The sequence below is a fragment of the Nipponia nippon genome, unplaced genomic scaffold (assembly GCF_047370975.1).
Source record: "Nipponia nippon isolate SJK-2023a ecotype South Korea unplaced genomic scaffold, ASM4737097v1 scaffold_4, whole genome shotgun sequence".
NCBI lineage: Eukaryota > Metazoa > Chordata > Aves > Pelecaniformes > Threskiornithidae > Nipponia > Nipponia nippon.
In genome coordinates, this window is record NW_028262358.1 from 22898955 (window position 1) to 22925291 (window position 26337).

Below are 26337 nucleotides of genomic sequence, written 5' to 3' on the forward strand. Positions count from 1 at the left end.
GGATAGAAACGTTTGGGGAATTGAAAGAGACAATTCTAGGCATACTACCGTAGTAAGGGCAATTACCTTGAAGAAGGAAATGGTGGGGAGACTGCAGCTATTTTAAGGAGGAGATAACAAAATTTCTGAGTGAATGTTTGTCACCAGAATGCATAGATGCTTGTGAATTGCTTTACGTGTCACTGCTTCTATAAAAGTATTTTCTGTATCAAAAGTACTTTTTATTGTGTTTATTTATTATTTCAATAGCTTTTTTGTGGTTCTGCCTTTCCCGGTCTCTCTTCATTTTTGAGGCTTTTATTTACCACATAGAATGGAGAATCTAAGCGCAGTAAGCGAGATGAAAAATGAATAAAAATTGACAGTGGCTTTTCCAGTGTTTTTGTTTAATACATTGAGGCATGACACAACAACAACAAAAAAAAAATCTTGGCATGCTAGTGTAAGTTCACACCAGCCTGGCTTTTGCAGCCCTCTTATTTCCCTCTGCCACAACTTTGCCGCTGCTATGACACTTGCAGGCCTGCTCGGCCGTGGTGCAGCTGATGCCCTGTCCATGCTCATATTTTTCTTATTGACAGTGAGTGTTCTTGCCAAACGCCAGGGACCATAGTCACATCTGTTTGTCTCCCAAGCTTGTCTGAGGCTGCTCGGGAACACTTTTTATCCAGAGGGCAGCTTTAACTAGGCCTAATACTCTGAAAAGCCTCTATTTGTAAATGCATACAATGAGGCGACAAGTTCCTGTTGTCTTTCCTTAAAAATTATTCCATTTGACACTGCTTGCTCCAGTCCCTGTCACCAGCACGTCAAAAGCCAAGTTTTCAGGCAAGGTGGTCTTAACAAGTTTTATTTTTTCCCTAATAAAATGCCTAGCTTCCCTCCAGAGCACTATTTATAAATGATAGCTGGAAGCAAGCTAGGGGTAAGTAGAGAGAAGTCAGGCAAATAGCTTTCTTCCCTTCTGTAATCTGCACTTTTCTGATTTAATGCTAAGAAACATAATGCTGAACTTAGCCTGATTGAGGGTCAGAGTTCTCCCCACTTTATAATACCCCCATTACAAGCATTTCAAAATGTACTGTGCAGCTTCAGAATAATACTTTATTTTGTCTCTAACCTGCCAGAGCAGTGATAGTTCTTGGCTGTTTCCCTTAAAAAAAGAAGGAAAAAAAAAAAAAAAAGGCTTTTTGTTTTGCTGTGATCTACATTGACAATGCGTATCAAATGTTAAGACCTGGCAAAAGTAAATGCTGCTTTAGAATCGCGAGTTAGCTTAATGTTTGATGTTAGTGGCCATAAAACTGGGTTTGACAAAGCTTAATTGGTGCTCTAGCATATTGCTGTTTATTTGTGGTATACAGAATTTTCAACGACAACAAAGAAATACCCACTCTCACCTTGGCTGGTGGTCAGGTTGTTGTGCTCGGCAAAGGCGAATGATTCATTTATGCTGAAGGAACAAGGCTGCCTTTCAGACGTTCATTGATTTTAAATTAAAAAGTAACTGCTATGTTCTACATGAAGGGTGACAACAATAACAAAGTAGTCCTTACTTAGTGTTATTTGTTGCAACTCCATTCGGTGTGCCTGGAGGAAAAGTGGGGAGACCCCAGTACCATAATCTTACAGATCAATAATCTAGATATCTCAATGTAGTGTAACAGATAATCAATTCTGGGTAAAATAACTCAAACGCTGCCAGCTGTTACTGCTGTGGCTCAGGTCTTCAGGTTCAATTGCCTGACTTTATTAATTTTTATCTTTCATCCTACTTATATTCCTGGTGACTTTCTCGCTTTTTCATTCAGAAGAGAAAACTGAGAGTTACACACTGTTTAACATATAATTTACCACACTACTTATTCTGCGTGTTTAATATCAATGTTATATACATCTCTTCAATATTTTGTCTCTAATAATTGTGCAATCAGTTATGAAAGGGTTACACTTCTTGATGTCTTTCTAAATTTAGAACTGAAATTTATCACCCTGTTAATATACTACTTCAACTGTGTTCGGTTTCTGGATGTTAAAATAGGATGCAATTTCAACTTAGAAGAATTACAAGGAAAACATCTGTTTTAAAGCAAAGAGAATTAAATTAGTGTTGAAATAGGGGTGCACTAGGTGAAGCTAGAGTTCACTTCAGTGTGAAACTTGAATTTCTTAGAATATTTTACTATTTAAGTTAAAGCACTGTAGTACTTGTTAATTTACTGTATCTTTTTAAAAGAAGTGTGTAGAGGATTGTACATTGTCATCTTTTTCATCAAAGCGTTGTTGTCACTCTTTTACATTATTGAGCAGATCTGAGGTCTCTCAACATTATATGACCATTTGTTATTCATTTAGAAGCAGCACAGCTTTAAAAAGTTTATAAATGCAGTAAAGGATAAGTCATATATCCACACTGAAACCAGATCCTGTGAGTGACAGTGTTACTATGCTACAGTAGACTATCAGAAGCAATTCTCAGCTTGTAATTTTGGCAAAATTCACTACACTACTGTGGTAAGAATCACAGTTCTCAGTAACATTTATGGAGACGTATTAAAATTGTGGAGTTGAGAAATTACTGCTTTTTCCTCCCCTTCTGTTGTAGTTCATTCCAAAAAAATCCCGGCTACATATATTCCATTCTACAGGCACTGTACATTACTTTAGGAAAACTAATAGCTATAATTGTCCTTTAAGATTATATTCCAAAATTCAATATTTGGAAATTCCAAATTCACCCTTTTCTGTGGTATCTGGCTTCTAATAGCTGGCTTTAATGCAATAAGATTTGCTTGTTTGCCATCCTCTGCAGCTCCACCAATTTTCCAGTCTCCAAGTGTAAGCTCATAATTGTTTAATGAGTATACCAGATACTGTGCTTCTGTGTTATCATTCTCCCAACTTGCCAGTGAATTAGAAGAGGACAAATTGGTGTGCTACAAGTTTATTTCATGTACCTTTCAAGAGTTTACTGTTTCATGTTTTCTCATTCATTCTTCATCTTACCTTAAAAAAAAAATTGATAGTACTTTTCATGTAATAAATGTTGTTCTGACAGTCAGGCGTTACTAGCCAATTGATAACCTACCAACAGTATTGTGATCTCTTTAGATAATTAATCTTAGCTATTTTCCTGTCAGGAGCAACAGTGTTTTTGTTTTATGTTGAACTAGAAAGATTGCCAGTTTTGAAAATTAAAAAGCATTCCCTTTATATTATTCATTCCAGTAACAATTTATGATGCTGTATTTAGATAACTGAGCGCTTGTCAACAAACATAATTATGCTTCGATATAAACAAGATTGGTGGCTTGACTGTGCAGCTTCATCTTGGTTGAGAATGTTTTGATATAGGTTCAGATTATACAAGCTGTGCATTTATGTGGTGGTTTTCTTCCTTTGTTAATAGTTTTCTTCTATAATTACTTGCAGGCAAACCAGTGTACATTTAGGATCATTGTGCATGGGAGACATCAAACGGAGAAGGAAAGCTGCTCCCCTGCCAGGACCCACAGGTAACCAATTTCCCTGGGACAGAACACAGAACACAAGATGTTAAATCTCTAAATATAAAGCAGTAGGTCAGTGACCTGGGGAAATGCTTGATAAATTTAGTAACTTTCTATATGACTTCAGATATGTGCTATCCTTATTTATTAATAGAGATTAAGAAATAAATAGGCTCTCTTAATTCTCCCTCAAACATTTCCAATTTCTAGTCCTTTGTAGCATGGCACTTCTTTAAAGAGGATAAATTTTTTTTCATATACTGAGAATCATAGACAGTAAAGATTACTGCTTATGTCTGTTCAAGCATTACAAGGTAGAAGACTTGAGGTATCTTTTTTTGTGAGGAATGCATATGAATACTATAAATATCCTGAAAAATAAAGATACAATGTGAATTCTTGGGTAAACAATTGAAAATGTGACAATAAGGCTGTGAAACACAGCTTTAAAATTAGTGCTGTAGATTAAATAGGAAGCACTTGAAAGCACATTTCTGAAAGATTTTACAGATGCGAGGTCACAGCCATTGGATGCATTTTGCTGATGTCACAGCTGTGAAATAACTTTTTCAGTAGTTAGCAGTGATTTATAGGACTCTCATCAGTTTGTTGTATTAATTATATATGTGCATACTGGAAGGATTAGATTGTGTGTGTGCCTGTGTGAGGCTTTTTATGTATTGCTAATACAGAAATCTCGATTGCATGTCCTAGTCATATATCAATTACTATAGCAACATATGCAACACACAAGAGTTCTTCAAATATATTCTAAATAGGTGTCTGTAGAGAAGCCTAATATTTGTATTCCAGCTGAATTCCCCCTCCTGAAACTTCTTTGTTTCAAACCTCAGTGGCAGAAACAGACCAAGAATAATATTGAAAATGTTATTAAAGCACCTTAGTGGCAGCAGTATGGAAAAAGAGAATGTATAGGTCAGCTTCTAAGACTCTGAACATATGTGAAGTGAGAAAGAAAAATACTTAATGGCTGAAGAGAGAATAATATAATTATTTCTACAAGGTGATTTTCACTTCACAACTTTCAAGTACTAGAGGATGTCATTTTGTACTGAGAGGGTATGAAATATCATGAAATTCATTTTATTATTCATTTTACCTTGGGCTTTCAGCGTTCAGTATTTTATTTTACAAGCCAGCTCCTCTGCATAACTTTGCAAAGCCAATATTTTGATACTAAAGCAAATATATTATGTGATCATTCAGTGTTACATATCTATATATTCACAATTTTAGAGATTGTTTTGCCCCCAGAATTTGCCTTTGCATGGAGAGCGACAGAGAATAATGGTGGATAAAGGTATCATATGAGGTACCTTTTAACTAATGTGTGGTTTTTTTCTCTTCAAGTTCAAGGTAATCTTTTCAATTTCGTTCTCGGCAGGAGGATTGAGAATTTTTTCTGTGGTCTTATAAAAGGTTTTTTTCTGCATTTCATCATTGTGAATTTTTAAGCAAATAGAAACTTTGGTAAACTGAGTAAACTTGTACATATGTGTAGATAATGTATAAAATTTTATAAATTATTACAGTTTTCTCAAAGGCTAACCTTCCCACAGCTAAATTATTGCTTATCCATCACAGGCCTTTTTTGTTTCTCAGTATCTCGTACCATTTTATGAAAAAACAGAGATTCCTTTTAAAATGGAAATACATTTGGAAATATGGATTAAAATGAAAGATCACTATTTGATTATTCTCCTTTCAATAGTTTTAGTTAGCTAAGACACAGGAACGGAAGGGCTAGATTTTCAGTAGAAGAATTTTTAAACTTTCTTCTTGAAAGAAAGGACAAAAGTTGTATATTTACATGAAGAAAAGTTGGAAATGAAAAGAAGCATTCTGCTAATAATCATCCATATTTAACATCATAGTAAAATCTGAAAGGCTGTCTGTAAATGAGTCATTAACTGCAAACATTTTCTTGAGCTGCAACTTAGCAAAGTTTCGCTAATACAAGTGAATCCATTGAAAACAGTATTTTTGAAATTCTCATCTGCATTTTTTTAATAAATTGCATTGGTAAATTAATTCTTGTAGCACTCTGCACAGTGTTGAAAATGGTCATTTATATGTTTAGGTTCAGTAGTACTGGAGAGAATGACTGGGGATCCTAATGAAGTATCAAAATACGTTCTCTGGTTTCAAGTCTCACAAGGGTAGCACCTGCTACTTTCAGGCACTTTACGAAGCCATAGACTTCTGTAGCAAGCAGTGTTATTGGTTAAACATTTATTAATTGTGACAAGAACACCGAATTTATTTCAGTACTCCAGCTTATTTACTGCTCTTTCACCTTTGTATTTTGTATTGAAAAAGTAAAATGAATATTGATAGAGTTAGATATTGATTTCTAAATTTATAGCCTGTTCTCAGCCTGGAGTCAAAGTCACATACCAATAGGTTTGTGTATATTAGTAACAAAGGATGTAGATTTACTTGTACAGCAATGAGAAACTATTGAAGCAAGAAAGTTTGAGCAGCATGGAGCATTTTATAGTTTCAAAAATGTCATTTGTAAAGGTGAAGAAAAGCTGTGTTGAAAAGCAATGAAGAAAATGGGAGATAATATAGGTATGGATTGTTAGGAGCTGACAGGAGTGTCCTGTTCTGCATTTTTTACAAAGATAAATTTTCTGGTTTGTGGATGCTTGATATAGCCCCATCTGTGTGTTACTGAACCTACATAGTTAATTAGTTTATCAATTAGTTTATCAACTAAAAAAAAAATCTAGTAAAAATTGTTTACTTCCTATGATTTCTTTTAAGAATTAGGTGTGATACATTATAAGTATCTACTTTTTTGCCCAGCTTCTTCCATGAAACTAGTATTTAAGTGATTCTAGTCAGATTTGGGACCAGGTCATTCTCAATGACTTCATGCCCTCCCTGACTACCTGAGTGGTAGAGCTATTTCATACGACACCCTGACATATTTCATTTTAGCCCTCAAGTTTGATTAAAAGCCTCTTAGACGAAGTAATACGTTATCATGGAAATAGCCCTACCAAAACTGGGTCCAGTATTAATGAAAATAATAACAAAACAGCAACAAAGAAAAAAAGGAAAAAGAATTTGTATGTAAGAGAAAGGACATTCTCTGCACAGTATTGTTACTACTTCAAACACATGCACTGGGAATGTTTACAGTAATTTCAGTCTTAGATTACCTATTTTAAGTCTCATATCAAACCAGTAGATGCTATAGAATTTTAGACACCATGTCATACACTGAATATGCATTTACCCCAATTCCTTTCCTGTTGACTGTCTTCTTCTGTACAAGCTTTTTTCTCACTCAGCTCCTGTTAAATCCCCAAGACCTTTTAGATTCTTTCTTTTTTTTTTTTAATAAGAAACCTCTAAATCTTAAATGTTGGAAAACATCGTATTCTGCTTCACATCTGCAGGATGTTAATAACTTAATTTACAGAATGTAGAAAGTTTGATTCAGAACAAAAAACTTAAGTTTTACTTTTGTGCCTTGTAACTAGCCATTTATTTCTATTTGAAAACAGTCTTTTTGCTCTGATGTTTATGTACTATGGTTTACAGTTTGGAGCGGTGGTGAAAACCTGCAAAAACTAATTTTAAAAAGAGTTTGTAGTTAAAATACAGAGTATGTGCATATAAAACATATAAATTATTGTGGATGTTATGGGCACTTTAATACTTACATTTTGCAAAAGCAAATTTGAGGTGTCATTTTCTTTATCTAGTTGGCACATTGCATGCTACACTGCAGGCTGGTACTGATTGAAATGACCAAGTTAAAAGTCTCATTTTAAAGAATGTGTTTTAATGAAAAATATGACAGATTCTTAATTACAGCAGAAATACTGAGCACTGCTATAATGCCATCATGACTCACTTTAACAAGGTAATCAAAAGGTACATGTTTTCATTCCTTTTTAAAAATTGCCAACGGAACAGCTAAGCAAACTATTTTGCTGATGCTTAATATGTCAGTGATTAAAAATCAGACCTGAATATCTGCAGTACCAAAATGATGATTTGAAAAAGATTGTGATTACACTGTGATAACAGAGGTGGCTGAGGCTAAGTTTGTGGTGAAGGTCAACTTAGTGAGATAGTTGCAGAGAAAGGGTAGACTTTTGTATACTTGGATGAACTGGCAATAAATTTCCAAAACTCTAGACAAACTACTATATGCCTACTTTCTTTTTAGCTTCATTCACTGCTTTTCTATCTGCTAAATGTACAAACTCCATAGACAGAAATCCCTTTGCACGGGACAATGCAACATTGGCATGTGTTGTGAGCACTTTCCCTTACTGTGTTGTGCCATTTCTTATCCTTAGTCTACCAATGTCCTTTCTGGCGTATACAGCATATCTGCTTGATTGTCTGGCCTACGGATACTCTTTTTTTTCTTTGGTTGCTTTCTGCAGCAGATTAAATTTTAGGGACTCCTTTCTGTTGGTGTTTTTTTTTTTTTCTCCTACCATATCGTCTTTCTAAATCAGTTCAAAAATTAAAAGATCAGAGTGCCATCCAGTATTGGGAACTGCTTCAGAGCAAAAGACTTTTGATGTTGAGCTTGAGGTCATTGGTTCAGGCAAGGCCCCTTACATATAAACACCAGAGTAACGAGGAGAGTTCAGTAACAAACTTCAGAAGAAAAGATCCATGATGCAACAAGAACCAAGCTTATACTGAGAATTCCCTGATGGATTTCTTGTGATCCAGAGAGAAGACAATATTCTTCAGGCTGTACATACAACCAATATAAAGTCAATAAGAAACCTTCAGGTTGATAGAAGAAGGCTGTACCTGTCTTTTCTAATGCTGTCATCTTCTGAAATGTAGAAGGTACAAAAATAATTTCCCAAATTACTCTAGGAGTCTTTCCTAAGGTAGCTGTTTCTTTCTGGTTGTGAAAAGCATTCAATTTGCCTCCATTGGGAGTTGGACTCGATGATCCTTATGGGTCCCTTCCAACTTGAGATATTCTATGATTTTATGGATTTTTTGGACTTCACTTTCAAGAATCATAAACCAGTTTAACAGAGAGTATCACCAATGAGAGCATCCTTAAAATATAAGTAATTTCTGCTCAAAAAAGGCTAAGCCAGGCTTTTTTTTCAAGTTCCAAAGGTATGTCTCATTAGACAGTTGTATGCTTGAGGAATAGCTTTCCATGAAACTGAAAGGTGTCAGCAGGGAGACTCATTCCTCCAGGTCAGTTATGTGCTCTGCAAGTTCTGCTCATTCTCAACCAGGTACCATAATAAAGTGGTTCCCCACGGAGAGGAGCCACCTCCATTTTAGATGCAGTTTGTTAGAACCATCACCTTTTTCAGATGGGCTGATGTACATCGTGCAGTTTTCCTAGAACTCAACCAATAAAAGCAGTACCTGAAATTTCTGACAGTCTGCTTTATGCTGGTAATACCAAAGGACTTTTGTTAACCAGAGACGCTTTGGGCGTTAAAACGTGCAAGGAGGAAATACATGTAGTTTTCCCCCAGTCAACATAACTTCTTATCCCATCTCTCCACAACAACCTCTCAGTTGATGGTGACTAGTTTTTCTTTCTCCCAAGGAAATAGGGAGTGCTGCTGCAAATAGGCCCTGCCATAGATTATGCAAAAATCACTTTTCTTAAAGGTTTGTTAGCATGTAATTTACTTTTTGAATAAGGAAGGAGCCTTGTGCATAAACTGGATAGCTTTATGCAGAAGATGTTTGCCACTTCAGAGGAATAAAAATAACTGTTTAAGATATAAAAAAATATTTTCATATGGTGAGAATATAAAATTCATTGATCAGGTTTCTAGTGCAGGCAAGTTTGGATTTCTGTTTTCTGTCTTTCTATAAAGTCTTTGCGATGGGTGCAAAAGTTTCTGATAAAAGCTGTCACAGATACCTGTTATGCTCTGGATTTCATAAAGAAAATTTTTGCTTTTGATTGCCACTACAATGAGAGGAAATTTTGATTATTTTTTTTGTAAGTAAAGTTTACCTTTCAACCTATATTTTGAGACTGCCAATGCCAATGTAATAACTAAGATTTACTGATGCCTTCATTACTGATAGAGGGATCTCAGTGAGCATTGTTTGCGTACATAAATAGGAAAATGGTTATTTAGCCCATAGTAAACAATATGTAGATGTATTTGCCTAGTCTTAATGAATTAATCTTCATTTTTAAATTAAAATAATTTGACAGAAGGTTGTACTCCAACCACATAGGCACAGAATAGGCAATAGAAGTGGAACTTCACCTCCAGTATCCTGGCAATCCATCCCAACTTGGGTTAGGGTCAGACAGAGCTACTGTAATGTGCATAGTCCTAATACCACATTAATCCTCAGTCTTTCTGCTGAAATTAACAATAACCGCACTGTCTGTTTTGAGAGCATTACTGTGATTTAAATCCTTTCCCTGTGGGTTTCAGTGTAAGGTTACAAGTCTTTTTGTAAAAGTCGGGGAATGCTTATCAGAAGGGAGCAATTTTGCTGCTTTTCAATGGGTTTGAGCAGAACTTTGGAATGGCCTCCAGTGAGAACGCTTCTTCCAAAATGCTGTCCAGGGACAGTCTTTCTGTCAGCATAGACAAGGCATAAAACTGACCCCCTTTGGACCCAAGTGAAAAGACAGTCTTGGGTATTCAAAGAGATTCCCCTTACAGAGGGGGGAATCTAATAATTCAAACTCTTCCCAACCAATTTTAGTAGTAGTAAAGACTGAACGGGCGAGAAGTTACACTTTACACACAGTGTAGTCCTATAAAGCATGGAAGGAGAAGGGCACCTGCAAATCCAGTTCCAAGTGATCTATGATACTGGATGACCAGTTGAACCTGAAGTTCAGTGTCTCAGTTTTCATCAGTGTGTGGATTTATGTTTATGTATTCAGGAGGGTTGAAAATGGATTTAACTTTAGGGTCTATGCTGCAAGAAAGAATGCATTTACCCATGCTGCAATTATGTGACAATTCCTTGAATACCCCTTGCAATGGGGCAGCAGGAATGAAACTATGGCAGTGCAGGCATTAACCAAACTCTGCTGTGGAGGCTCGGTAAATATGGAGGTTTCCAACACCTACTGAAGTTATGGCTCAGTCCTCTCTGCTATTTTTATTTCTCTGCTAGCTAGAATAAACCAACACTGCTAGCAGACTCACCTGAACTATAATCATTCTAAGGTTATTCTTTAGACCCAGGCTTAGATAGCTCCCTGTGATGGATGTATAAAAGTCTGGTATAAAAATGCAATCTCAAATATTTACCTAAATAATACGGCATTTTCATAACTGGTTTTTTTAAGATATACAGCCATAGTATACAGAATTTTGAAAACCACTGCAGGTACTGATTTTAAAAATCACAGTATGGCTGTTGGCTATGCTCATGATGCTGACTGTGCAATTATCCAAAACAGTTCTAAGAATATAAACATCTAGGCAGTCTGATTCCCATTTTGCTAGTTAGGGAGAGCTGGCATAAAAAGATATGCTACAGCAATGTATTATTCTGATTAAATTCCTTGTAAAATTGTCTTGTGTATCAGGATCAGTCCCTGCTGTTCTGAGCGTCTGTCTAGTGAGGAGTCAGAAAAGAAAAAGAATAGATGGAATATTAAATGCTTTCAGAAAATGAGGGGGAAAGTGCACTAGCTTTTAAAGTGAAGCAGCATGTATCGTTTCTCCTTCCATTGGCTGTTTATCCAATATCAATACAACACTTTAGGAGCCAAATTACTAAACAAGCTGCCAATTAGGCTTGCAGTCAGCTGGATAGATTAGTGGCTAAGAGAGGCAGATACAAGATTTTCATCTCTTGAGCCAATTACGCAAGTGAATTACCATCCACAATGCTCCTTGGAAGATTTGAGGTAGAAAGACTGACTCTGCTGTGATAGACATAAGTGAGATCCAGGGTAGGGGGTAAGGGTTAGCAGGCCATGTATTGCAAAAATTACCCAAGCAAAAAGAGATCCTTCTAGGAAAGGATTTAAAGGATTTAAGGCTGCTGGGAGCGATAGAAGAGGAAATAATAGTTGTGGTATGCTCTGCAAAGGCATCGCTGTTCTGCTCACAAGTCTTAATCATATAAAAGAAAGATGAAAGGCCAAGACTATATTTATGTACAGTGTCATTTTCTCAGAACTGTTTAAAAACCAGTTTTCTTCACATCAAAAATAGTTCGGTGGCCAGAGATGAAATTGCTTCAGTATGCCTTCATTTGTTTCTTACAACCTGGGGGGAGGGGGGGACAAACCACGAACATTTTCTTAAATAAGGGTTATTTAAGAGATTGAACCTAGCTGTATTCTGATTTTATTCACCCCAATATAAACCAGACATGCTTGATGTTAATCTTATCCAGCAATTGGACCATACAAATAAATATTGTAACAGTAGTGGTTTATGGGGTCACAGTTCCTTTATTATTCCATAATAAATAACTTAATTGGTGAGCTTTTAATTTTTTCAGAACCATTTTGTAAATAAAATGGATCTGTCAGATCGAAACTGTGCATAGGCTCATTCATTTCCTGCTTGAAGATGTTGTACACTGGTGTAACATTGTTTTTTAAATATGAAGCAAATTTAAAACCTGAACTTTTGCAAGCTGTTGTATCCAAAAATGATTAAACAGATGTGGAGCCTGCAGCAGCATTAGACCTCTGATCTGATTTTAGCTTACAGATGGAATTAAATTAATTCATGGCAATCACTGTAAAATCAAGGGTATGGCACTGAATGCTAGTGTACTGTTTAACCAGGACATACCTGTTTCAACATCTGTTAAGAAAAATTACATACCTTTATTTTTCATTGAAACCTGCCTTTAATGCCATCATAAATATCATACCAAAATTAAACAAATGTGATGAGTTTTTTGTTTTTCCCTTCCCAGCTTTGCCTCTTTCTACTCGTAGGTTCCATATTCTGTGTATGTAAGGTCACATGTATAATACGTGTAGACCTTGAAGTGTGTCTATTCATATACACAAAGGTTTGAGGCTTGATCTGTGTTTTTTTTTTTTTTTATTTCAGTTGGCAGTGTTGCGAAGAGAAGGAACATAACTGAGGCGATCTTACAGTGCTGTCTTTTCAAGCACATTACTGTTCCTCAGTGTTTTCTTCTCACTTGTGTAATGGCAGCCACTTCTACATGCAGACTACTCCTCTGGTAGATCAGGAACCCAGTTGTTACGGTTGCTAAAAACATTTTCAGTCTTTAGAAAGAAAAGGCTCTGCACAGGAGTTTCCTACAAATTATTAGTACAGAGACTTCCTCGTAACTCCTGGAACTCCACAAAGCCTCATACAGCAATAAAATTAGAAAAATGTATCCCCGTTTTTTCTTCTTAATCTGATATTGCATAGTTATTTTTTGTGGGAGGGTGCAATGGGTTGCTTTTGCTCTTGCTCTTGGGTGGGTCGAGACTGAACATGTCCCAGAGGTAGCACAGTCGTTTGCAAGGCCAATGTGCTTGGACCCTTCTCTCTAACAGGCCCTACTGGCTAGTCCAAGAAGTGCCATAGGCATGAATTAAAAACTGAACTTGAAGATGAATATTGCAAGGACAATTACTGCTTTTAATTAGAAAATAAAAGCCCAAAGCACCACAATGGGGGTCAGGGGAATAGCACACAGTGTAGCATGATTTTTACGAGCTCTCTCCTGTCATGCAGTCAATCAGCAATGCAAATTTTTTTTTTCCAATTGCTGATTGGTCGTGGAATGGAGGAAGAGGGCAATACCTCTATCCATGTTCTTCTGAGTCAAGTAAAATATGTTGCAGTACAGATAAATTTTTCAAATGATGGGTGAAAATTGCAGGAATATTAAAGACAGTATTTATGTAAAAACTGTCTGTACTGCAAGAGAGTGGCCTACATATATTAAATATTTTTCACAATTAAAATAAAAGCTATCCATATTCACCTCCTTTGCAAGAAGGAGTAATTAGTCAATTAGTAATATAGGCCAGTTGGGTGGGTTTTTGGTTTTGCCTTATTCTTGCTGCAATACAAAGCCTCCAAACACATTATCCTTTGGACAGTGTATGTTGTTTGATTGTTTGCCCAAAAGTGGGTTGTGAAGCCAAATTTATGGTGGTTTCTGCTTTTTTTTTTTTTTTTTTTAATCTGGTGACTTTTAAGAAGAAAACAGAAATCTTCAGGGGATGTTTCAGTCTTCTAACAGGAGATAGAAAAGTATGTACAGTGGAAGGAAAAATAGTTATAGTATACATTCTAGAAGTACTTGTATGTCTTTAAAAACAAAAAGTATTCCAATTATCATGTCAATCCCAGAAGAAAAACATTGAGCTACCTCAAAAAATATTAAAAGTAGAAACATCAGTTTATTAAATAACACGTCAGGGTACAAATCTTCTATATATCCTTTTTGTGAGGTTCCTCTGGTTGTCTTGGGAATTGAAATTCATATAGAAAGGTACATCTGTTACAGGAAAAGGTCTGTGGGTTTTTCCCTCAAGTAGACTAACAAAAAAGCTGTTTACGTTGTCTCAGGCTATGCCTTGCGTACCATTCCAGCAGCATTGCTGTCTTTGCCCAAGCAGCATTATGAATGGTTTAGTATTTTCCAATTCTTAGATGTCATCAAATATACTCTTACCCTTGCTCTTTCCTGCTTGGCAGATCTGTTGGATCTTTCCTCCCTTTTAAGTTTCCCCCCTTAATTGTTCCACCAGACGGTCATTGGAACGATGCTCCATTTCTTACCATCGCTTGTTGTGAGAAGTGGACCAAAACATACTTCCAGGATTTTACCTGTGAGGTTTACTGGAACTTTTGGTGAACAGTGGCCTTTTTTCTTTGCCTTTTTTTGAGCTAGAAAGTATAACTAAGAAGGTTGCAAAGCCTGTGTTGTGTATGCCAGGCAGTGTCAGGGACTCGTCTGTATGAAAATTGCCTCTGCCTGTGGGGGCTTGAAATGAAAGGAAGTCTTGGACGTTGAATTTTGTGCTGGTCAGTTCAAGAGGAACCCTCTTGGGGACTGGAGGCTGCTGACTTAAAAGCCTTTATTTTAAGCCTAGTATTAAGCATAGCTTCAAACCAGTATTAAAGGATGCCTTCTCTCAATGCGTTTCCCTTTTTCTTTGACTTGGAAACTGAGATACTAGGAAGCTGTCTACCTTTTATGTAGCCAGCATTTTACTGAATATGAACAGATCTATAGTGGATAATGCCAGAGTACTGTGAATTCATCATCACAATCACCATGAGGTTTTTAATGTGCACCTCTCGTTTTGAACTTCGGTCTGTGTATGCGGTTTCCACTGCTTTGCCTTTTGTGTGTGTGTGTGTTAAATGAGGCTTTTCAGAAGTGCATATTCAACTTTTCTTGTGTTCTTGTTTAGTAAGTTAATATAATGACGAGCCAGCTTCTTGTCAATTGTAAATTCTTGATCGAAGACTTTATAGTCTCCAAAAACACAAAACCATAGTCTCCTTCTATGGTATTTGTCAAAAAGTAGCAGGCCAGAATAAATAGGTAGAGAGTTAAACAGATAATATTTGAAGCTGGGCACGTGGCGGGGGGGGCTGTGCTGTTGTCAGGGGGAGGGAGATGTTGAACAAAGCTGAAAACAAAATCCAGCTGCCTACATGCAACTGCTTGTGTTCAGAAACTTCAGCTTTTTTTAAAATTGCTCATATGGTGTAACTTGATAAGTTTTACTGCAGATTCTTGAAATAAATATCATTTGTATCCCTCATGCAAGACAGTTATATATGGGAAGGCTTATCTATGCATCATCTCCAAACTGTAGCTTGAAGAGTTTGGTTGATGAGGGGAAAAAACCAGCTTTGTTACTTAGCAATCTTTTCTTTTTTATGATGCATTCATGGTAGAAAAAAAAAGGTTATATTAACACTTGCAATCCTGATGATCTTTTCTGCAGTATGTGTGCAGCTTTTCTCAGAGATCTCGATGGTATGGAGAGAAAAGTGCAAACAACACTTAATGGTATTGAAAATACCAAAACTAAACTTGGATGTATCAAATCTCTCTTACAACATTCAGTAGAAGAGAAACTGAGTAAAGATAGAGCTGAATTTCAGACTAGTAGACCCCTTGTCTGTACTGTTTCTGTAGCAGCTGTAATTGTTTAATCAGAAATGATTTATTGTGTTTTGTTGAAAGAGATCTTGAGCATTGATAAATATTGCTAAGAATGGAAAGATGGTTGTGGTACTATGATGTACCTCAGCTTAGTAACTGTATAGGACAAGAAATTCAGGTAATCTTGCCGATGTATTGGTTGACTTGTGCAGGTGATGCATGTTCTTCGAGACTGATATAAAATCCACTGTATTGGAATGTAAAAGATCTGTGACAATATTTCTCATCCGTTAAAATTGAGTGAGTCTTTAGAAACATAAAAAAATAAAGCAAAGCGTAAGACTGTATTATTTAGAATCATATGCAATCAGGAGGTCAACATGTGCAAAGACAGCCTGTTCTAGCAACATATTAGATGAATTAGGAGAATAAGAAGGTTTAAAGCTTTAAGGGAGATTATCCTGCTCTTCTCCACATGGCAGGCAGTGCTGATTAATGCTGTGTGTTTCTTTAATCTCAGGGTTTGTAGGTGAAAACACCCAACCAATCCCAGAAAACAACATTGGAAACAGAATGCTTCAGAGTATGGGCTGGACCCCTGGCACGGGCCTTGGACCAGACGGCAAAGGGATAGCAGAGCCAATACGAGCCATCCAGAGACCAAAAGGACTCGGACTTGGATTTAGCTGACAGAAAGGCACTCTGGCTGCCCGATTGAAAAGAAAGCTCAAAATCAATTTTAAAAGACCAAAAAAAAAGAAAAAAAAGGCAAACATATTATTCGTTATGATCAGCAAATCCAGTTATTCTTCTCTCAAAGATCACTGAAGTCAATGTGCTTCACATTAGCTACACCAGCTGCAAGGTACAGCCACAGTGACAGAATCGGCATTCGAGTCTAACTTTATAATGGTGCTAAAGTGTACAAAAACTTCTACTTTTTTTTATTTTCTGTGGTCTTAAAGTTTGTATTAAGCATAAAATTCAGTATATTCGCTTTTTTTCATAAAAGCTTCTGACACAGCAGGTTTTAGTATATAAGGAAATTTTTTTTTGTAACTATAATTTCATCTCGAGAGTCTTGATAAGATTTGTCAAGGAAAATTGAACTTTTTACAGCTGTTGTGTTTTCCCCCTTTTCAGGCAAAGTTTCCAAACCTGGTATTTCTAGTGTTTAACAATATTTGAGGATAAGCTGTCATTTTGTCCATAAGATATACACGTTTCCCACTGGAAGGTGATATGATATGCAATTTTGTATAAGAGCATGAAAAATGGCTTTGTTGTCATAGGAATGCCGTTCCAACACCATTATCACTGTCTTCCACATTCAAGCTCAAAAGTAAAGCTTTTATACTTGTTTTTACATTTACAGGATTATCTTTTTTCAGCAAACATTTCAAAAAGTTGAAGTTTATTCTGACTTTGGATTTCCCTTTATATTAATAATCCTCAGTGTTTCCACATTTAAGAATAGTTTGAGCTTTGAACCAGGAAATTGTATTTTAGAGATGACTGTCTTTCAGTGTTTATATTCTGGGTTTTGGCATATGTGAAACAATGCAGTGTTCAACATCGTGTTATCATTTGGTTTGTGATCGTGCTGGTGCCAATGAGCCACAACCTTTAAGGATCATGAACAGAAAAAGGGCAAGGAGAAGCAGGATTAGGGTGGAGGAAAGGAAGGAAAAAGATACTTTGATGGCATCTCGCAAATCTAAGCTAGCAATTTAAAATCAAGAGGGATCATTAAGTGTTTTAATCAGTATCCTAATGTATCTAATGTCAGCAGAAGCAATTTCATTAAGCACCAACCAATCAAGCTCCTAGGGTACTTATTGGTCTGCAGTATAAAACAAATTCCACTTTAAAATTAAATGATAGGGCTGAAGGAAACTGTTGTTCAGATGGACTAAGGAGAAAATCCTGCCCCCCCGTAGTAGCTGGCAATATTTACCCTGACGCAGAGGGAACAGGATTTGATTCTCCAGTCTTTTTTTCTTCAAGAGGAGGATCTCCCCCTTCCTCTGCACCCAAACTGCAGAGAGAAATACTTACTTCCAGATGCTTGCAAAGATATTTCCTTAGAATAAAAAGAGCACAGCTTCCTTCATGTGACTGTGAAATAGTCATGAATTTTAAGAAGTGTTTTTATTACTTTTATTTTTCTCACCCATTTTTCCAGAAAAATAATACTAGGAAAAGAAGTAGCAGCAGCATTATAGCATTGAATTTGCTTAAAGAAATGTTCATGCTTTCCACTGTGAGTGCTGTCGGTTTGGGAACATTGTTTCACCATACACATAGTGTAGAGTGAAAGGTTAGTACCTGATATTATTGTTTTTAATGATAGCTGAATGCACATGTTCTCTGAGTTTGAGGAGGACTATTTATTGCTGTTTAAATACATGATATGATCGTGTGGTTTTGCTTTTTGAAATTGTAAGAAATTTTAAACAGACTTGGGATTTATAATCAACACACATACTTTTTATTGGAAGGTTTTGCAGCATAGCATAATGTGAGCTTGCTACTTCAAATATCTCTTGCACAACTAAACTGAATTGAATACATTCCATATCCACAGAATTTCAGGGCCACATAATTGCAAAGGGCTGAAACCCTGGAATTCTGCAGCTAGTAGAGGTGCCCACTTGTATAAGTGTTATTTACAATAATGAATTTTTGTGGCATGCTCCCCCATTCTTTCAATGCAATGTGCTACTGAGAGCAAGTGAATTCTAAAGACCTCTCTGTATTGTACACCACAATCAAAAATTCCTTAAAATAACTTTCAATATGTGAATTGTGAAAGTGATTCTTTTAAGTTCTGGTTGTTCTAGCTCTATTTGCAAAACTGTGAAGGAATATTCATTCTCTGTTAAAGTTGCATTGTTGTGCTTTGGCTACAACACCCACGTATCTTGGGCTGGAAATTCTGAGTATGGCGCACATAACACTGGTTTGAAGTATTTCTGTGCAATTTACCATAGCAGTAGTTCCTCAAGAAATCAGTCTGCAGCTCCAAAAGTACTTGAAAATGTTTCCTGTTTTAAAAAGATCAGAGGGAAATAATGGGTACATATTGAGAGAAAACCTCTTTAGCCCATTCAACTCTTTATTCATCCATTCATACAGATACAGTGAAGCAGCCAACCTAGTAAACAACCATAATGGAAGAACTATTTAGTCTGATTGGAAATCTTACAACTTTTTGTTGTAAATCAGTCTATTAGTGAGAAACTGTTAGACATTAAGACTAGTGAAATTGATTTTGATATAGAGATAGATACACCCTGTCTGTTTTTCAGCAGGTATTCTCATAGATGCCACAGCTGACAGTCAACTTTATCGGTTAGAAGCTGTAGAACAAAGTGATTTGTTAAAATATTTTGATGTAGTGTTTTGAGATATTTTTATGTTGCAGTAAAATTCCCATTCTGACTTAAACTATAATTTCATTTCTGTTTTTTCCAAATCTGACAGGAGTGGTTTTAAAGATATTCCAGTAGTGTGATTTTGCACAGTTAAAACTAGCGTTAAGAAACAAAACAAAAATGCATTGTACTTTTTTTTTCTTTCTTAAGCCATTGCAATGTTAGATGGCTTTGAAACAAGTCAGAGTACTTGGGTTTGTTTCTTTTTTTTTCTTCAGGTCTTTCCCATACCTAAATTGCAATCGTACTGTGATACCTGCTATAAAGCTGGCTCACATTATTTTAAAATACATAGACAATTATTTTCAGATAGTAATTCCTACTGGCTGTGACACTGAAGGTTTTTTGCCTACATAAATAAATATGGGATCATCTTGTATCTAAAAGCTACCTTCCATCACTCACCAGATTCTTTCCATCTAGGTGTTTGATTAATCAGTAGCTCAGCTATTACCATAATATTCTGCCCATGCAGAGTGTTTAGTGAAGAGAAGAGACATTATGTATTTTCAGCATTGCGTTTTGCTACATGTTCCACAGTGTCTCCAAGTTCTGTGAATTGCGCCATTAACTGTTAATAAAAGAAACCCATGAGCAGTATCTTATTTTTAAATAAATATTTGTCAAAGTCAGAGAAGCATTATCAATATGCTTATTTTAACAAGTTTGTTCCTGCATTTGTCTTTCTGCAATTAGGTCAATAATGGGTGTAGAATGGCCGTAAATAGCTAAATAATATGTATAGAATGCTTTGCTTTAATAACACAAATGCAAGATGAAATAAAATAAATAGACTCTGTTCTTCATGGGTTTTGTATGTTCTTTTCTTTAAACTGCCCTTTTCAATAGCGTTATTATTACACAGGTGAGTACAAAAACATGCTGTTTCTGAAAACGTAATTAAGGTTGCTAATATCTTGTAGCAAGCAGATGCATATTATGCTAAAGCTATTATATTACATATAGTATTATAGAATCATAGAATCATTAAGGTTGGAAAAGCCCCTTAAGATCATCGAGTCCAACCGTTAACCTATAGGTACCTTTTTATTAGTACTTCTTTTCTAGGTTGTTATTATCAGCTGAAAAGGTTACACCACGACATCAGGAAATGCCTTGTTTAAGATGTTTGCAGTACTTCTGTTATCATATTCTTCTAAGACGTTTAAATACAAGTTCTCTTCACTCTCTAAGTGTGTGTATACTTTGATAATTGTGACAGGACTTTGTGCTTTCTCTCCAAACAGTTCTCCAAAGCTGTTCCTCCAAGGAGAACTCACACAACCTTTGTTTCCCCTTCCCTCTCCCCACGCTCCCAGGGCAGTTTCAGTAAAGGCATATCAGAAATGGGGTTCCCTTCCCTCTTACTCTAAAGTCAAGAGACTTTTTAGACTTTCATCCCTAGCAGAGTTTTCAGGAGCAGTGGCATAGTTAGCACACAGCAATTGCATACCCAAGTTACCCACAATAGAGTCCCATACCTAAGGGCAGTGTGTGTGTTCAGTCTGAAGAAACACAGAATTATTTCTTTATCAACCTGTAGTCCGGCTGTAAAGCTAATGTAAAATGTTAAAAGAGAAAATGGCATTTTTAAAGACTTTTATATGTTTTTGCTTTGAATTCTCCCTGGAAAAGGTTTTATTGTGGTCAAGTGTGGTTTGTTTGGTTTTTTTTTTTTTTAACAGGTACAGTATTTAAGATTGGGATTTTTATTTTTAATGACCTCTTTATACCAGAAAAAGGCTTGGAGTAGGTGCAGCAATTTCAGCATGGATGTTCTAATTGTCTCAAGGCGGGGGGTGGGGTATGTGCTAAAAAAACTGTGTAAAAACTTTACCAGCATAGATTGATATAAGCTGTATCTACTATCTACTAAGCTACAAGAGAGTTTGTCCAGTAAAACTGTCAACAAACTTTTTAATGTAAGTGTGCTTTAAGTTATTGTGGAAAACTTTACAAAAGCAATGAAAGTTTCATGATCGATGTAGTAGGTTACTCTAGTGGAAATGTTTGGGATTTTTATGATTCTCTTCTCCTGTCCTACAACAAAACAGATGTTGGAGGTATTTTAACCATGATGGTATATTGCTTGTATTTGAATATTCAATCTTAAAGTAAAAGGCTGAAAATCACTGAGATTCTGTAAACTTGATCTCCTGCATCTATGAGAACTGTGGTTATTAACAGCTATGAAAAGTGGTTTGAGCTAATATGAGGAATTCCACGAATAGCAAGTTATGATTTTGGCCTGACTGCTTATAGCATTGCTATGATGAATTTAAGTATTGGAGAGTCTGACTTGGGAAACTGTGAATATAAGTTGTTAGTCTCTGAGGAATATATGTTTTGTTGTAATATATTTACACTGATTAAATATGTGAGCTTATTAAAATGATATTATCTTTCAGAATATTTGGTAATAGATATGCTCAGTTTAATTGTGCCTTGTCCTTAGTGTTGTCTTTCATCCTTAATATTTGTCCATTTTTTTGAAAAAGTGTAACCCTATATATCTTTTAAGTGATTATACCCAATGTTTTCTCTCTTAAAGTGTAATCGCATGTATGTGCTAAGTGATGCCACTCAAGATTTTCTATCATTTCTACTACTCTGGTGAAGTTGTTTTTCAGTACCTCCCTAGGCCAGTTTTCTGAATGGCCTACTGTTGCCTTCATCAGTTGTTTTAAGAGTTTTTGCCACTGAAAACTTGGAATTTCTTTAGCCTGGTCAGGCTGTTGTGTTGGCTCCTCTCTTTCCTGTGGCCCCAAGCTGATGAAGACTGGAAGATATGTAATGCTTTCTGCACATAAATATCTTCAGTGACTTCGAGATGTGAAGTACTACATGGGTCTAAAAATAAGCATGCATGCAAGTGTTTGCAGATTGGGACCTTAACTTCCTTCCCTGTAAAAGATACAGGTCCTAAATTTTCCATGGCATCAGAGTTCCCGCAGACCCCTGGCGTCAGCTGCCCCTTTGCTGCATCGTGCTGGCCCACCTTCCACCTTGAGATTCTTTGGAGCACCTGTTTGGCTGCTATAATGTGCAGGTTGGCTTGTGGTTAATGTCAGTCTATCTATCCGTTCGGTATCAAATGCAGTACATCCCAGCAGTGCAGGGATTCAGGGTGCCATTTCAACCTGGAATCTCTCCATTTTGCACAGCTCGAAATAACGCACAATGAACCACTTACGCCAGGTTGTTTGGGACAGAGTTGACACCATCAGGCAGGCAGTCTAGTACCGAGTAGTTGATTCTGTATGTGTTATGTAGTCTTTCATTCCAGCAAAGTAGCAAGGAAAGGGGGAAGAAAAAAAAATGTTTGCAATTCAAAAAGGATATAGCAGAAAAGTAAGAATTGTAGGTAATGGAAGGGATCAAAATCACTTCTGAGGCTGTGATACAATAAGAAAACTGAAATACTCTTAAATTTGGGGGCAGATGAGCAAGGGATAACATGCATCAGAAGCATGCAGAGGGAAATGTAAATGTCCCAACTAATATTTTCTCCTATTTACAAAAAAAAAAAGTTTCATACAAGACAAGAACAACAAGAAATAAGTAATTTTAATTTTCTTTTAAACTACTATTATGAGCAATTAAGACACACACGATACAGGAAACTCAGTGCCACAAGATATTGAATCAGAGCGTTTGGCAAAACAGACTCAATGTTTTGACGCACCTTTGAAGGATACTGGCAGTTCTAGTACCTGAGGTAAGTTAAACTTCTCATGCATCTACCACTTTGAATCCTTCAAACTTTTTCAGTGAGTCAGCTTATTCTACACTTGTCCACCTTCAAACTTCCTCCATCTTCTTCACAAGCATCTCGTCTTGTTTGTGCTGGATCTCTGATCGCTCCCCGCTTGTCCGTTTCCATGAGTTTTGTTTTCTGCTTTAATGAACTGTGATTTTTTTTTTTTTCATTCAAATGCCTTGGAAATTGCCTATAACATGGTTTCAACATATTATCCAATAAGGTAGATTTAAGTGGTGCAAAGAGATGCTTTGAAGAATCAAGACTAATGGTTTTGGTTCTTTCTCCCATAAAATGTTTCTGCATTTACATCCTTGATTTCTTTGAAGACCCTTACTGCTGTTCACCATACTCCCATTGATTTCTCCCTTGCACAAACTTGGCTGTTTTCTTACAGAATATTAAACCTGGCTTCAGGCCCCACAGCAAGGAGATCTCACAAAGTCTCTCCAAACTTGCATGTTCCGCATCACAGAGCAAAGAACTGGAAAACCTGAAATCACCTGGTGGCTTTTTTAGTTCTGCTACAGCTCAATCATTGGAGGCTGCCCTGGCAGCAGTTTCCATGCTTCCAGTTCAGGAGGACCTGTGTCAGGAGGCTGAGGAGGCAGGACCACCCAACCTTCCTGCCAGGGAGCTGCAACCTGGGCAGGTCTAGAGAGACCAGGTATACAGCAAGGTCTTGGAGCACCAGCTCAACAAAATACGTTTTGAAAAACACATTCTTGCTCCAAAACTTCTTTTGGAATTGTTGAAATGTCCTATGAAGGGCAGCATCTAAGGCAACTTCCACTGTCCCCACTAAGAACCATGTTGCCTGTTACTGCAAGTTAAAAATCTCAGTTGTCTTTGCCATGAGAAGTTTGGGTTGCCGTTCTTCATGATCACCGCAGCCCCAGCAGCTGCTGTTTTGCAGCATGGTCTGTGACCACTCACCCCACAGACCAGTGGCAGGTTGACTCCTATGGGCTAATCACTTCAGGTTTAAAAGTGAGCATGGGGAAGGGCCAGCACCAGTTTCTGAGAGATGTTACAAATAGCATCCTGGTAAGTGCAGGCTCGGACGCCCCAGAAGGGTCAAAAATGCTGATCATGGAGTTTGATAGCCAATAGCACAGGTTTTTGTTCCTGGCACGGGCTACCATTTTGCTATGGAACAGAGCATCTGCTTCATCTGTGGCGTTCATACATTGGCATGCGGGATCGGTTACAGATTTTTAGGCAGTGGTTTGAGATGGGGATCATTCCAAATGAACCGCTACAAGACTAATCGTACTGGGCCATGACGAAAAAGGTTAAACTGTCATGGCGAGGGAAATACCCTGCAGTGATTTTTGTCACTATCCAGGATAGTGGCTGGCTGAAGAATTTTGGCCAGAACCATATTCCTGCTCTGCCTTTGGACCTGGTGAATCAAAAAGGCAAAACAAAAAACAAAACAAAAAAACCCAAAACAAACCCAAACAAAAACCTGTGTAGTTGAGAAAATGAAGTTATTTGCCTGTGTGTGTTTATACAAGCAAACACAAAAAGATGCATATAGATGTAGATCTCTGCAGAGAATGGCGTAATACATAAAATTATGAAAACAATAGTTAAACGTTAGGCCATTTATTAAATTGTCACCTGACATACCTCACAGAAGTGTGACAAAGCCTTCGGTTCTGCTAAGCCCACATTACTGCAAAGGGGTGAGTTGCTTCTATGAAAGTCAATAAATCTGCAATGTATTGTTTCATATTCTGTCTATGTAAACCTAGCCAGGTTTTTTTAGTTGTCTTCTTCCTAATCAGTGGTAAAGTGCATTTAATAGCTCACTTAAGGTGTCATCCATTACTATGAGTTACTGTTAGAACTAATTAATAGAGCTGAAATTATTTTGTAATGAGAAATTGAAGTATTGCGGTGTTAAAAAAAAATTACCATTCATAGCTAATTAACGTTTAACAATGCAAATAAGCTGATAATTATTTTTCAAGCCATAGAAAAATTCTGTGACACTTTATATACTACCTTTGTGATCCTAATTGTTTCTGAAAAATACCTTTAGAGGGAAATAATCTGAAGACATTTCCCTGGATAAAAGGCAGTTTCTGAAGCGCACAATGAATGAGAGCTCTCCTTTTGTTCGTGTGGGGGCGCATTCAGCAGCTATTTCTCACGATAAATACTGACGAAGAGAAGGAAAAAGTAAGGGTCACGAAGGTAGGTGAAAGGGGAAATTATGTGGGATCTTGGCCAAAATTTCCTGGCCGCTCCAAGTCAGCCATTCTTCTCTTCGGTTACTGTAGTTATAAATGCAGCCCCAGCGGGCTGAGATCATTTGGATCCTTCATGCGAGAAGATGCTAACAGCAAGTGAACACAAAATTCACAAAATGTATTTTTAGGTCATATATGGTAAATGAATCCAGTTAAACCACCCAGAAAGAAAAAGGAAAAGTGAGCCTGACCTTGTGTGGCGGTGTGAGGCATGTGAGGTCACAGTCCCCCGGAAATCAAGACATCGTTTTTTTTCTTTCCAGATTTTGTCACTTTGGATGTTACTTGAAGCGGGAGCTTTCAGGGGAAGCATTAACATGGTGGTGTCCTTTCAGGTGGCCAGCCTGATGCCATGGGCATCGCCTGCTCATCAGGCAGGAGTCGCTGCAGGCGCAGGTGGAAGTTTTGTTCCGCTCTGTGGCATTCTTCACCCATTTTTCACAACCAGTCCAAGTAAATATTAAAATCTGTTCTACAGTGACACAAGCTGTCACTTCCTCGTCACTGTTAACTTTGGTAAATGAAACATGCTTTTACTCTGTTTTGATTTTTAACCTAACTTCGTAATCTTGATTGTATTTTAAGATGTCAGTTTAATGTGACAAAAATTTTATTTTTATCAAAAGTTTTCCTGAAAGTGTTCGTTTTTTGCTGGGGTACTTTTTGAGTTGACTGGCAATAAATACTATTTTATTTAGCAGGTTTATGATAATATGCAATCAACTGGCAAGTGAATCGCAGAGGCTCCTGCTGGTGTTCTACTAAGCACAGACACATTATGTTACACACCTGATGTTTTCAGTAGATCCTGGTTTCTCTCCAGCAAGACAGTGCCACTAGCTGCCAAGGGTATGATCTGCTCTTGCCACTTTTGCTTTTCTCTATACATTAGAGTTGTCTTCTGCCTTTGAGTTGTCAAACAGCATAAATCATCCTCTGGTTTGCAGACATCTTCTGCTTTGCTGCAGAAGAGCATGCCTTGATGGTTCTTAAATTTTCCTGCAGAACATGGGGTATTTGCTATCATCCCACTCTTGGCTGCCTGTTCTCCCCCACTACAGACCTTTCCTTCAGGACTGTCCACCGCTGCTTTTTTACTGATGAAGTGGTGGTCTGCAAACTGCTATCAACCCATCTTCCTTAGAAATGGATTTGAATTTTTATGTTGGTTTCGACCTCAGGTGAGGCCTTGTGATCATGTCCTATATAATCTTCTGGGAGTCTCTCGTAATACCGTATGTTTTGCTGAAAGCCACCACTTCTGTTTGTGTATTATCTTG

At 37.0% G+C, this 26337-nt stretch overlaps 1 protein-coding gene across 2 annotated transcripts in view; it reads left to right on the top strand.

The window, feature by feature from the left end:
• GPATCH2 (G-patch domain containing 2) overlaps positions 1-19888 on the top strand; it is a 127100-nt gene extending 107212 nt beyond the window's left edge. For both annotated transcript variants that reach the window (XM_009472941.2, XM_087776946.1), the window contains 2 exons: positions 3433-3515; positions 16120-19888. In XM_009472941.2, the coding sequence (XP_009471216.1) occupies positions 3433-3515; positions 16120-16289 (253 nt within the window). In that variant the 3' untranslated portion in view covers positions 16290-19888. The remainder of the gene's footprint in view (positions 1-3432; positions 3516-16119) is intronic.
• Positions 19889-26337: the final 6449 nt, after the last annotated feature.